The following is a 15,089-nucleotide window of genomic DNA, read 5'->3' as shown; positions in this document are numbered from 1 at the left end:
TTTGCTGAATGTCTTTCCTTTCACCCGGTGCTGTCCCGCTTGAAATCTCCTACAGGCCAAATATAATGTATTGGATATAAATCACAAATGGTTGCAAAGTAAGAGGTTGCCTTCACATGACGTCACAACTTTCTAAACAACCTGTAAATGAAAATAGAGTTGGTGCAGCTAAGACCTTTTTTTGTGGTAACTGTTTTCAACTTGGTTTATGGTTGGATGTATCCCCATGAAACAAAAACTATCACACATTTCAGCGTCTTCTCTCTCAGCACATATGAACTAAGGTCAAATAACTGTCTCATAAATGCGTCCAAAAGTGGTGACAATATTCGCAATTTTGGTCAAATGAACGCACTTTCAGCCATAAGATGAATGTGGCAAGTCTGTGAAGAACTCCAATCACTACAAAATAATGACCTGTATCAACATCTGTTCCAAAACTGTATCTCTCTTTGAGTTGGCCCGTGCTTCAATGGAAATTATGACATTACTTTGTATAATGCCGGGGGAAAAAATCTTTTCTCAAGGCTGTTTTTGGTTTAAGGTTGTACAATAATATCCGAAAACAACAATTTTGCTGTCTCTTGGGGCTTTACACCATCAGGCCGAGATCAAAATCAAATTGGGGATAAACCGTGTCTAAAACTATTATGTAACTGGGTGTAAACCAAGCCTGAACCAGAAAAACACCAAACTTGAATGCATCACCTCTCATAGAAATGGAAAAATAAAAGTCTAATATTGCAGATGCTCTTGAATATCACTTGAATCGATCCACAATTGCAATTACTCGCCTGAAAAGTCGCAATAAAAGCTTTTTTTCCTAAATCTCGCGCCCTCATCCACTCTCCCCTGTTCTGATCCAGCCTCTACACCTCGCCTGCACATTCCTCACGGCGTAAAATAAACTCCGCACACCATCTCCATTTCTGTCGACAAATTTTAAAACTTAGCTTTTTACAATAACAGCTAATGCAGGGAGCAGCGTATCATGACTTTAGTTTATACGCAGATTTCAGCTAGCGATAGAGCCATTAGCCAACTAGTAAATATTTTACATTTTTATTTGTCAGCTTTTTCCATTATACTGAAGGGTACGACTAGAAAGAAATGTTGCACATTGCTTTTGAACTCGAAATCCCGATTGAAAAACTAGGTCCGTGCTGACAGCTCTCCTTTGTGTTTGTTTTCTCTCTTCATTAGCACTTTCAGACTATGCTCAAGACCAAGCTGAATGTGTTGACGTTGAGGAAGGAGCCTTTGCCCACAGTGATCTTTCACGAACCCGAGGCCATCGAGCTGTGCTCCACCACGCCGGTCGCCAAGAGCCGCAGCCACGCTGGATACAAGGTACAGTCACATGAACTGTAATCCACAACAGCAATGAAAGATTTCACATGCGCAACTTAACACCCAAGCTTTTAATCTGGTACGTTTGCTGGGGGAGTCAAACAATGCAGGGTCGAGCCGGCCACGGTGACCGCTTTGCTAATACTATTGTTCGTCATAACAACAAATAGCAATCTGGGGCTTCGCGAAGGAATTTTTAAATGAACTGACTGAATACTTTGCAATAGTTTGGATCACTCGACTGACGTTAAGTCAATGGTGCTCAGGATTAATAACTTAATGTGGACATATCATATGAGGCTTAAAAATACAATTTAAAACACCATTTTGAGTGCCTCAGCATTGATATTTCCCGTTTGATCTTTTTTTAAATGTTTCTGTGTGAATTAAATAGGAACAATTAAATCTTCCTGGCTCCTCCTGCTGGCCACAGTAGGAATAACTTACTAGAAAACTGTCAGTTTCGGTTACGGCGTGGTTTACAGCTTCAGCACGGCCTGATAAACACACTGATTTCGTTGGATTATGGGCTTTAAAAATGTGGACTTTCAGGTTTTAACAACGACACAATTGTATCCAGGCAGTACAGAACAAAGTGCCCCATAATCGATGTAATACACAATTACATTTCACAGTGATACAACACAGTGCAACATGAGGGTCATATTTACAGATAAGGATTTGGAAAATAATCATTTATTCCGAGTGGAAAAGTGTCAAAATGGCATCTTCATCAAAGAAAATTACACGGCTGAAGCACATACAGCTGCATACATTCCCCAGAGGGATGTAGGACTAATTGCAGCGGTAACAACAGAAGCAAGAGAGAAAGAAACAAAATGTCTAAAAATACCCAAAACAAGAAACAGAAAAGCTCCATAAAGGTGATGTAGCTTTTCACTAAATACAAAAGACAATTTTACCAGCGGAAAGCATTGAAAATCCTCATGTAACAAGTCATTTCAAAAAGCTGGCATGGTCTAAAAACTGGGGGAAATGTTTAAAGAATGGTCAAGAAACAGTCTAGGAACGCTTGGTCCCAGAGCTCGTTGCTGGTAAAAGTACAAAGAAATTGAAACAGTGAATCACAGATAAAATGTGGCACAAAACATTGTGGTCTGAAGGAGCCGACTGAGGCCAGAGTGTCTTTCTGCATCAAAGAACAAATGGTTTATGAACAAACCTAATGTTCTGTATGTTGGACAGGACTGTACACACACAGCCCATTTTATCACAATATTGTCAGCCAAACTCACATGTTATTGTTTACCTGATGAGGAATGAACTGCAACTGCAGCTTGAATCGTTTTTAGCCCGATGATGAAGACATAAATGAATGGTTGTATAATACTAACAGAATGTTCTCTGATCATGGGACCATTGTGTTCAAGCTGCCGTCACAACAGCTAAATCCTCTATTGTTATTTAATCCTATTATACAGTATTTTCTATTTTCCCCCGTCTTTTGCAATCACACTTTTGGCTTAAAATGCCTCCTGGTGCACAACATTTTACACTGCCACCTGGATTTAACTAACTGATCTGGGGTTGCTGCAGTTGGTCAGGTCTTGGCCACAGAGTCCAGATCTGAATCCCATTGAGAGTCGACTTTCGACTTTGCTGTAGAAGGCCTTGCACAGTGGGCACACTCTCCCATCATCAATGCAAGATCTTTGTGTAAAATTAATGCAACATTGGATCTATGAAGGATTTTATAATTCATAAACATGCTTTATCTCCATCCCAGATTTGTGGCCGACTTTGTCAAATCAAAGGTTTATTTGATTAATAATGTAGCATGTATGTCCTCACAATTATAAAGATATTTTACACAATGTAAGTTCTTTAACTTTGCATTATTTAGTTTTGGCTCTCAAGCTGTTTGTGCATTCAGAAAGGAGCCCACGTTGCCAAATCTAGGACTAAAAATTACATGAAGTGTATCAGTGCATTGGCAATACCACAGCTATGTTATTTTATAGTTTTAAGCAGTTAATATACATGTAGTTCTTATTTCTACACCCCCCCTTGCCCCCCTTGAAAGGGTAGCAACATAATAGATCAGGTTAAAATAAAACCTGAACTTCAAGCTATGCTAATTTTTTTAATGATAAAATTAAATTGCGATTGTTACATGAAACAGAAGCCCTACTTCTCGAGACGTAGACGGTGTGGATGGGAAGACAGAATGACTCCAAACTGGACTTTGCCACCGCTCGCTGTGAGGTGCGTGAGTCTTTCCACTCACAGTGCACTCGTCTTTTTCCAGTCCCGCTCATGCACTGACCGTTGTCGTCGCCATGGAAACCACTACAATTATTTGCTGGAAAACCGTCCTCCTGAAAAGAGAGACATCAGCTCATGTGTCCAGCGGCTCCTCACACGCACATGCGCCCGCTCCGGTCGGCTTGTGTAACTTCCTGTCTGAGTCACTACCTGCCCGTCTGTGTGTCTGTCTGCCCACCTGCTCCGCGAAGCCCGCGGCTTTTTACGCTTCAAAATGCCACTGTTTTCATTCCTGCCTCGGGTTTCAGGGAAAGAAGACACCGCGGAAACAGAGCGCCTTTGTACTCGCTGCCACGCTCCCTCCTTTCGCTTCAATATGCAAAAAAACAAAACCATTTATTATGCTCTCGGCATCTTCCATATATCGCTCTTCCTTTTACCGCTCCTCAGCCCCCCCAGTCGGGCTCCCGGTTTTCAGGCAGGCGGGCAGGAAGGCTGGCTGAGGGCTGCTGTCCCACTGCCAAAGCTAACAGCTAGCGAGGATGAAAGGCCACCTCTCATTGCCCTGGCCGGCCTGCGGCTGTCAAAGCACTCCACTCTTGCATCCATTGAGAAAACGTGTCTCTTCTCTGCCTCCTCCGCTCCCCAGGCGTGCCTCATAACAATGATCAGATTGTTCAGGGCTTGGCTCGGAGACCGTCTCCAAACCCCAGCGATAGAAATCTCTTCTAATAAGTTGTTTTGAATTCTAAGTAGAGCTGCACAATATTATCGTTATTGCTAAATTAAGTGAAGCAATCTCCATATCCCAAAAAGCCACAATCGCTAAATCACTGAGGACTTCTGTGTGACCGAGATTTACACATTGTTTGCTCATGTCATAAATCAAAAATGTTTTGAGAAAACTTGAGAAAGTGCAAAAGTTCAGTTACTGACATAATTTAGTTCCATTTTATGCCTGTTTTGGTCCAGAGTTTTTATGTTTTTTACAGTTTTGTTTAAATTTAATGGAACATAATGTGTTGCAACGGACATCCTTAGTCTCAAAATATGTCAAGATTAACTGGTTTTACAATTACCACAGTTATAAAAGCTGACGGTATTAATCATAAGAATTGTATGACCCACAGTAAACCGCTGGCATGTCTCATGAGCCACGGTGTATTTATGCCAAATGGTGCCAATCACCAGTAATGGCTGAAAAAACGTGTCAAATCTTAGATTTTGGTTCATTTATATAGGAATATTATAGTGAATTTAATGGCACAACAGATCAGAGAAGGAATGTCTTCTTTTTACATAATATATTCTCTGTAATTTGTTTCTTAATTTCGCTAATCGTGAACTATTGTGAAATCACAATATTTTTCCCCAGACTCAAAAATTCTGAATCGTGACGTCCCTGCATAATATTTGAGAGCTGAAGTTGGCAAATATCTTTTCTCATATGATGCAGCAAAGTCTTAAGCCAGGGAGGGCCGAACCTCAACATTGTAGCCTAAAGTAAAGAACTTTTTTCTGCAAATGCCAGAGTTCTACAACAGTGGTTCCCAAGTCGGGACCAACGTTGCCCTCGGATGACAGGCCCAAATAACCCAAATAAAACCTTCATTTGTCATATATCGTACACAATATTGTGTTTTCCCACACACGTTTTTATTGAACAAGCAGTAGATATGGCTCTAAATCTGAAACTCCATGCAGTTTCAGATGGAAAATATTGAAAAAAGCTTCCTATGGACTCACGACCCACTGAAAAAGGTTCCGCGACCCACTTTTGGGTCCCGAGCCACCAGTTGAGAGTCACTGTTTTACGTTACATACTGTTGGACCAAGTGTTCTGCCTGGGCATTTTTAAAATACTGACACTACATCTTGCATTGTTAGAGTACTGTAAAAGGAATTTGGTCTCTTATTTGCATAATAATGTTTCTTAAAATCATCTTGAGGGCCAGAGGTTCTGTGCTGGAGGGCCGGATTTGGCCTGCGGGCCTGACGTTGCCTACCCATATTCTCAAAAGAGCTATTGACATGCAGCACAGACCAGGCGAGTGACGGCTTTTTGTCCCTTTGTGCCTGCTGTAGCCTGTTGTCTGCCCCTCACATGTTTGTGTCACAGATCAGAACAAGCAGTGATGACATTTACACTACATGCTTTGTCTCAACACTGACATCAGCGAGTTGTTTTTGTGTTAGTCAAGACATCACTTGTCATTGGCCTCCAGTCGACCAGTGCGTGTCTTGGAGCAGGTTAAGTATGAATCTGTTTGACAGTTGAGTGATGCGGTGTTGACAGTCAGTTTGCGTGTTGAACCATGCGGCTGTCTTTGCTGTGCCCCTCAGGACATCTGATCTCTCGGATTCGCCAACCGGCCAGAGCGAGTTGGCTCTTTTTGAAAGAGCTATTTGCACTGCACCACTCGGGAGGATCATGTTCAAGATCAGACTCAGATGCGCGGTGCATTTGGTACAATTTTGATCAATAAACCTCACTCCATTTTGAAGTCAAGTCAATTTAGGAACATGGAGTTGTAAAAGTTACAGCAACGGTAGCTGTCTGGAGAAATTTCTATTTTTTTAACCACGTTTTAACGTTGTTCACTTGTCAAAAACAGACCTGGAGTCAATTTCACGTTTGAGTAATTATGTTTTAACTCAACTACACAAGGGGATGCAAATGAACACAGACATTGCTGATAAAGTGCACATACTTTTTGAAGTTTTACTGCAGCTTTAATTTTGTGTGATGTGTCCACTTTAAGAGAAGACAAGTTAAATATGAATAACTAACAAAGGTCTTAACAACAGGATTATTGTTGTTTTATTTCATTGCCTGAAAAAGATTAAAACGTTTTGTCCTCATGCAGACAAGATATGAAGATGTTTGGAAAGGATGCAGCCTAAATGATTACAATCTCTGTTATCTGCTTATTTCGACCATTAAAAGTGCAGTTGTGCTTTGATTGTATGTTATAGTGTAGCCACAAACACCAGTGAAGTTGTGCGTCAGCGTGTGCCGTCGCCAGCCTCTGTAGACGTTATAGTGAAGGCGTCTTTCATCCACACTGAGCTGCTCCTGTCCGAGCAGAACATTCAGGGACACGTACACACCGCCCGCATACAGAATAAACAAGCAAACACGGCGCACTGAAACACAACTCATCCGTCTATGCAGCCAGCTGTACTCTGCTGATTCAATATGTTGAGAGGAATGTTAACAGCCTCCTCAGGAATGCAGCATTCCAGTCAGTGGATTTCCAGTCATGTTGGGGATCCAGACGCAGGGGCCTGCACAGGGAGGAGCTGGGATAACCTGCAGTTATGACAGAGACAGAGAAACGCTTTACTGAAAGACCTTAGTCACAGTGATACAGGGATTAGCTGGAATTCTTGACTTTTAACACCAGTACCAGCTTTGAAAGTGCCACAGATTTGAACCAGCCCCCTATATGTGCATCTTAAGCTTTTTCTTTTCTCTACAGTAGTTATCTGGAACCTGGTGTTATCTCTGCAAGTTCTGAAGGGTGAGATGTACAGGCGGATTAACCAATCAGATAAAGGCATGGTCTGTCCCATAGCGGCTTCTCCATGTACCAAATCTGCCAAATCAACAGGGACATTATGCAAAAAGTTAGGAATGTTTCTTGTTTGCGCAGATTTGAAAGACAAACAGTGATTAGTCCTAAATCACAGATTGGGAGATGATGTGTGTTGCTGCCACCTGTTTGTTTTGTCCATAATAATGGACTAATGCTGACACTACGGAACATGGAGCAGTAAGTGTCAGTGACGGTTTGTGCTTTGGCGTAAGACTCTGTTCCCAGGCTTCATCCAAAGGGACCAATCTGCCTCCTTCAAAAAACATTCTTGTCTCCTCCGGGACAGTTTTTCCTCATTGAAGTCCCGCAGACACTTCCTTCTTTCTGCTGATAGACAATCCAGCTGTGACTCCAGCAAAGACAGCTGTAACTCTCTGCACACATCGGTTAACTCTTAAAGCAATGAAGGGCAGTATACAGTTGTTCTTCAGCTTCAGATAGTGAATATTTGCTGAATGCTTTAATAATACGTAAAAATATAGTTGTTTACAAAGGAAACATCATGCAAAATAAGCTTACCTACAGTTGTTCACACAGTTTCGACGTATTCTTTTTCTTTTATGCATTATATGTCCACTTAATACTTCTCAGTGTGAATTATCAGATTAAGAAGTGAAAGAAGGGAATTTTTTATCAGGAACTGTAATATTTTGTCTCACTTCCCAAAGTCATGGCGCTGTGTTGGCACTTTTATTTGATGATCAGTAAAAAAAATGTAATGTCTGCTTTTCCTTTTGGTGCTTACACGACAGTTTATCTTGTGTGACCTTTATTTTTTATATCGAAAGGCTTTATCTAAAGTCGTGACCCTCTTGTTCTGAGCTTCTGACTTCAAAGCCGCCCTCAGCGCATCCTGAGAACAGCATAGAAGGACGATATATCCTCAGAAACTCAGAGCCCTAATAGTGGCCACATGTTTAGCACACATGCAAATGCTTAGGCACGCTCCGCCCGCTCTCTGTGTCCAACTGTGTTTCTTTTTCTGTGCTTTTGTATAGAGCGCATTTTGATTTAAACATGTTTACTGAGGCTCCTTTAGTCTGTGTGAGAGTCTTACTTGTTTTGCTCATCTTTCATTCACCCCGCTTGATGTGAGCTGCAGTGGAAATCCCCTGTTACATTTGGGCCCTGTAAAAAGAATAATTGCAAAGAAAATTGCAACAACAAAAGTTCCAGAGAAAGATTAGAGTAACATGTTGGCATAAACCTTCAGTTGTGTTAGTTTGCTGAAAAAGCTTTCGAAGTTGTTGTCTGTTCTTCTTGGCAAAACCTCCTTCATTCTATCAAGCACAGATCACAACTTGGACACTTTTTCTACAATAAAAGTATACAACTCAGTATTTAACTTTCCTGAAAGTGTAAAACTCGCAGACATCCCTCCCAACACGATTGAGGACGTGCAAGGCCCAGGACATGATAAAAATAGTGGGGAATGAAGCCAAAGGATTGCGAGCAGGAAGACACATGGAAAGTTGAAACAAAGCGGGGGGACTCTGGAATGATTTTAGCTGCCTTTCGGACGACCCAGAGCCAGGAGGAGCGGTGAGCTCACACTGCCAGAGGTCCGGACGGCAGATGTGAGCTGGTCTGAGAGGGCTGCATGCACTCAACGCTCGTAACCAAAAGCTCAATCACTACAGCCCCGCGACACACAAACGCCACAGTTGGATTGATTCATGCGCTCCACAAGGCCCACATCTGCACAGCTTTGCTTGGAGAGTCTGAGGGAGTCATTTTTCTGCTCCGTCACTCAGTCCAATATGCACACGGTGGTCTTAAGCCTTCACATTTTTATGCACACCGTTTTTGACTTAAAACTGTTAATTCTCCTTAAAGGGCCTCTGCCACGGCAAATCATCTTACCGTAATGTTATGTCCTTGTCTAAAACATGCATAGGGTGTTGTTTTCTTTCACTCTTCCATTTTAAATTGTTTGAGTTTTGTGAGGCCAAATTTTATACCATAAATGAATTAAATAACAAGGCCAAAAGTTATTGAAAAAGCTTGATTAACGCATCATACACAATGTTTGATTATATTTGCGGCAGAATTGCAGACGGCATACCACAATCTGAATTCCTCACTTCTCAAAGCCTGAAGATAAGTGTGTTTTATGGGGGTTGATTAAGATGTGTCTTTTTTTCTCATCTCACACTTTCATGTTTTTAACTCATTCCTCCCTGCGGCCTGTTCTCATCTCGGCACATCTGGATTACAAGCCGAGCTCACGTCAAAATAACTTACCTTCAACTTCTAAACATTTGCGACTGATTTGAAAGTTCCCCTTGGTGTCCACATTCTTGTCTCTCGAGGGTCCGTCAAGAGTCTCTCACGTAGGAAATGGCAAAGTAAACTTTTCAATCTTCCTGCCTGTGGGATCTGGTAAAGTAGTACCTAACATTGTTGCCCATTGTTTAGTATTGTTATTATTTACATTTTATGGCAGAAAAACGTCCAATAATGCACACAACAATACACTACAAATGTATTTTTACGATTTAAACTCCGTGACGTTTATGGCCTTTCTTTTCTGGGAAACGAGCAATCAAACAAGACAATACAATTCAGACAAGGAATTGAATACCAAAATAGCAGAAGAATTACCCTGTAATCTTTTTGCTTTTGTGTCCAACTTACAAACAGCTCATTGTCGACGTTTGTTTCCCAGAGCGCACTGGGGATTTGCTGGTTGTCTGAGTGACTTTTGGCAGCGAGCGGGTGTCAGTGTGGTCGACCGTCAAACCGCTGCGCCAGGAGATGGTGTGAGGCCGTGGCACTGGGCTCAATGATGTATCTGGTGCTCAGGCCGAGCGTCCCACCCCGCGGTCAGCGCTAATGAAAAGCAGGCAGAGGAGACAGCTGCTTCACTACAGCTGCTTGTCACACAGGGTTTCCTGAAGGACCACAAATTAGTACTGTTTGGTTCCACAAATGACAGGCTTAATGCCACATATTCCCATGGAAAGTGAAGAACATATTAGTTGTAATATTAGTTTACATAGAAACATTTATTTGGAATATGGAGAGTATATTTAAGGTATTAAGATTTGTGTAATGTAATTTCAACTCAGGCCACGTCATGGCTTTACTACTGCCACTTGAACCGTGCAGTGTGTTTGTTTTCTCTTTATTGAAACAGCTGCACAGCAAAAGGAATGGGAGGGGATTATTTTAACTTGCTCATAGGATCAGGCAGTGAAACTACTGGATATTTCATTTCAGTTGTTGTGCTGTCAGATGTGGCACTTTTTTAACCAACAAAGTGTGAGATGATTTTTTTTTTTTTTATCGGACTCTTAACTGGACCACCACTAGGCTTGTCCTGATAAATGGAGAAAACACGTTTCATTCTTGTTGCATAGAGAGAAGCATTATGGACTGTATGTCTAATTTAGGTGATCAAATATTCCTTTGATCGGTTCTCACTCTTGACTTTGCCTGGAATAAAAAAAAACGAAGCAATCCATCTGTGAGGCCAGTGGGTAGTGAGTGACTGGACAATTGTTCTCGCTCCTCTAAGATCACATTTACATTGTGGCAGAAGAGGCCACAGAGAATTTCAGCGTCAGACTAAACAAAGTCAAACAGAAGAGAAGCAGACAGGTCATGTGACGAAGAAAAAACAGGAAATGTGACCGCTGCCAGGAGTCTGTGTGAGATCTACGGTCTTGTTTCATTTCTCTATAATAACGGAAATTAAAAGACCTTGCGGATTTGTGCCACTTATTGGTATTTGTGGGCAAGTTGAGGAGGTGCATTTGACCTTAATGGGCTTCTTCATGGTCTATGTAACTTTGGCATGATTCACCCTTTGGTGGTAAAATGTGTTTTCAAACTGTCAATAGAGATTTCCCCAAATAGGAAATACATAACATACACAACTTGTTGTGTTTTCTGCTTGTAGTTGTTGAACTCATGCCTTAATTGCTTGTTTCATTGTGTTGCAGGTGACATACCTGGGGAAAGTTACCATCTCTGGGAGTCATTTCTTGTCAGGCTGCACAGAAACGGCAGTGGTGGGCCTCGTGGAGCACAGGGCCCTGGCTCAGCAACAGGGGACATGTCCCAACGGCAGCGCTGTGCTGGAGATCCGACCCTTCCAAGTGCGTCTCCATCACGTGGATGAGCACGGAGAGGCCTCACTAAACATGGACACGTACCAAGTTGCGCGGATTGCCTACTGCACGGCTGACCACAGTGTCAGGCCCAATGTATTTGCATGGATCTACCGAGAAATCAATGACGACCTGTCCTTCCAGATGGACTGCCACGCTGTTGAGTGTGAAAACAAGTTGGAGGCCAAAAGACTGGCCCATTCCATGATGGAGGCTTTCCGCAAGACCTTCCACAGCATGCGCAGCGAAGGGCGCATTCACAAGAGTGGCTCGTTGGACGACTTCGCCGAAGACTCGTCCACTCCTGAAGACACCACTCCAGACGACGGCTGAACGGACTGAACACAACTCCTCATCCCAGTCCTGACGCAAGGATGGACAGCTCTCTCATTCTCCTCTAGTCTCTCTCTTTCTATTTCATTTGGAACAAACATCAGCTGACCCTGTGAACCACGTGCCCAGGTTAATGAAGTAGCTCTGAAACAAAGGGAAGGTTGAAGTGACATTTAGATACATGGATAGCATAGTGCTGCCACTCTGAATCAAAGAGGCCCTCAAAGACCCATGAGGACATCTTCAGCACCTCCAGAGATTGACTAGACATTGCCATTTCCTGTCTCCTGTCCATACTCCTTGAATAGGCACACTTTGTGGTTCTTAAGCTTTTTTCATTTATGGAACTACTACAAAAGTCGTTCCTGTTTAGACTTAAGCTCTTGGATCCATATGCTATTCTTGCCATATGGGGACCTTGCACAAATAAGACTGTCTTATTGTGGGTTCCATCTCCAGAGTTCCTAAAACGCTGGAGCACATCAGTTCTCAATTAAATGTATGGATCTCTGTTACAATGCCTTTGACCTTGATAATGGTGATTGCAGAAGTGAAAGAAAAGCTACAAGCACTATCCATATCATCACTATGGTATCACCCAAAATGGTACTTGTTGTTCGTACCAAGTGTGTGTCTCTGTCCAATACATCATGAACAGAGAGCGTGAGGCACCTGGCTGGAAAAAGGTGCTAAACAAAAAATATTTAACATTTTGTCTGCATTTCTCAGTCATTCATCTTCTGTTCTTAGTATACCAAATCAGGGCTGTGTTTTTGCAGCCTGCCAGATTATGTGCCTCACTTTCCTCTCATATTACTTTCTGTCTAAAACCCTGGTCTCATCCTATACATGCGGCCAAGTACTTGTGTTACTTGTATGTGTGGTAGCTTCCTTCTGCACGGATTGTGTATATGAATGTACACACGAGTGCTGCGTGTGACTGACTGATGAGTATGTTTGGTCTGGGAGACTTGTATCCAAGGCGTACAAAACTCATGGTACTGTGACCATACTGCCACGTTATAAATTCTTTTCAACTTTGGAAGGAAAGTACAGAAGTGGCAACGTGCGAGGCAGGGCTATCGCAGCGACAGTGCTTGATAGAAAATCTTAGCGGGCCAAGGCAACAGAAGAGTCCAGCAGTTGAATGCACTATACTCTTGTTATAATAGCAAAGCTTTGGGAGACAGCAGGTACTGATCAAGGAGCATCAAACAAGAGCTCCACACACCACTTAATTTCCTTCTAACTTGACCAGACAGTACTGTGATCATTGTGGCCATAGACAGTACAGCAGTGGACCAAAACTAAACCTTGTGGGGCTCCAGCAGTCCTGTTTGCTAACTCATATTTTGAAGCCATTTTAAATTCATGTTGCTGATCAGAAATGCTGTATAATATTCATATGTGTAAGTTCTCAAACGTCCAGGTGTGTTTTATAATAGCAAAATCGTTTTAAAAAGTCGTCACCTGGACTGGGTTATTTTTTTAGTTGACAACATTTCACCTGAAAGAAACTTTGAATTCGGATGTTTCACTTCAGAAAAGTACATCCCATCGTACATTTTTAGACATGCATGGCTCAGTGGTGCCCAAAGTGCAGCCCGGGGGGCAAATGCGGCCCTCAAACCAGTATATGGTGGCCCTGAGGCTTCTTGTTGAATTGGCACTACATTGCCAGAGATGGTACATTTTACTACAAGTTTCATAATTCTACACATTTAGGACATCGCACACTCACTTTTTTATTGTGGGAACTAGCTGGTTTTAAGGTTCCTAAATAAAGGTGTCGAACAAGGGTTTAAAACTCAGCTTAACTCTTGACCACCAATCTGTGGCCCTCCACACTTCAATATGCCGCCCTCAATGGATAACGTTTAGACACACTTGCTAGTCAATGTTTTCTGTTTTCATTCTATTTTAACTTTTTTTGACCTATAGTGAATTCCATGTTGCCCCTTGAGGAACATTATGTTTGCTGATGTTTGTGAAAAAAAAGAGGCTGCAGTGTATTTTTAGAGACATTGAGGAGTTAGGAATGTGTTATTAGAGTGAGTCTCACAACTGACCATTTCAACTCACTTAACTCCCTAAAATCAGGTACAGGGACTTGAACCTTTGTGACAACGATATTGGGAGGATTAAAACCAGGTAACTCGGAGCCCGAACAGCTGCGCCCGAGACAGCCCCCGGGGTAGGGATCACAGTATATCCTTCGAGCAGGTTTAGCACATGGTTCAAAAAGTCTAAATCATCCTGTTACGTCTGCCTCCGTCACTTAGAAAAACATTCCCTCCAGGTCGGTCCTCAAGAGTCACACATCAGATAAAATGTAGGGCAATGTACAGTGGGGTTTTTAACAGTAATCGTACTATCCGTTCACTATTAGTATGTGGAAACTACAAATGCTAAAGGCCACTGGCTAATGTCTAGGTACTCAAATGTTCTGTAAAACCAATTGGTCTTTTTGTCTAGGTTTACCCATTCAAGACCTTAAATCCTACTCTTTCCTTTTTTCTAATCTTATATTTTATGCTTCTTGTTGCCTTCCAGCCTCACATGGCCGATGCACGGTTGATTCTCATTTGGTCCACTGTTTTGGTACTGTCCATTCGCTGGGCTCCAGATTACTTAGAAATAGATGAGACATACAGTATGATATTGAACTAGTGTACGGTACAGAGTAGTACGCAAAGACATATTTAAATCTCGCTTGATAAGCTTATATACAAATCCAGATGTAATCACTTTCCAAGTACAGTATAGAAATGAATAGTTATAAGAAATGATAGAACTTATGTTGAGAACCATAGTACGATACAGAAGCAGTGTTATGAAGCCTACTGTGAAATAAGACTAGTGGCGTCCGTGTGTATGGAGACGATTGTGTGTGTGGGTGATGATGAGTGAGGGGTGTGCATGGACAGGCCAGAGATGAGTTTTTATAAAGCTGTATATTACTGTGTCTTGTCTGTCGGAAAGCTTGGACGCGCTTTAAATGTTCAAAAATGTTACCTTAAGTGTTTTCTATACAGTGTTTGCAAAGATCAAGAACAATTGCATATAAAGTATCTACCGAGACCGAACAACGGTGTGGTCTGTCTGTCTATGTTATTCTTTTTACTTTACCAATGTTTATGTAATAGTTTAACAATACACTTGAGTACTCGCAGTACAGCAAACCTTTGGGGTCATTTCCGTTTCACAACCACTGGCTTTCATACTGTAGTCATAGCTTAAAGGGATATTTCAGGATTTTTGACATAGGGCCTCATTTCCTAGTTATCCAGAGTGTTGTTGATTTCTGGTGATTTTTTTTTGTGTGATTCATGCTGTTCTTATATTTGAAGAGTTTCGTGGCGCTAGGCTAGTGCAAGGCTAGCACAGTTCTACGGTATCAGCTAGCCTGCATTAAAAACAGACTGACACACATATAATCACACATATAATCAATTTGCTTAACCAA

General features: G+C 41.9%; 1 protein-coding gene across 1 annotated transcript in view; it reads left to right on the top strand.

Moving 5' to 3' along the window:
* pid1 (phosphotyrosine interaction domain containing 1) overlaps positions 1–13,354 on the top strand; it is a 262,313-nt gene extending 248,959 nt beyond the window's left edge. The window contains exons 3-4 of the mRNA XM_079575149.1: positions 1,204–1,350; positions 11,123–13,354. Of these exons, the coding sequence (XP_079431275.1) occupies positions 1,204–1,350; positions 11,123–11,623 (648 nt within the window). The 3' untranslated portion in view covers positions 11,624–13,354. The remainder of the gene's footprint in view (positions 1–1,203; positions 1,351–11,122) is intronic.
* The last annotated feature ends 1,735 nt before the right edge of the window (positions 13,355–15,089 follow it).

This window comes from Gobius niger (genome assembly GCF_951799975.1).
Source record: "Gobius niger genome assembly, chromosome: 1".
Taxonomy (NCBI): domain Eukaryota; kingdom Metazoa; phylum Chordata; class Actinopteri; order Gobiiformes; family Gobiidae; genus Gobius; species Gobius niger.
This window is presented reverse-complemented; position numbering and strand designations above follow the sequence as displayed.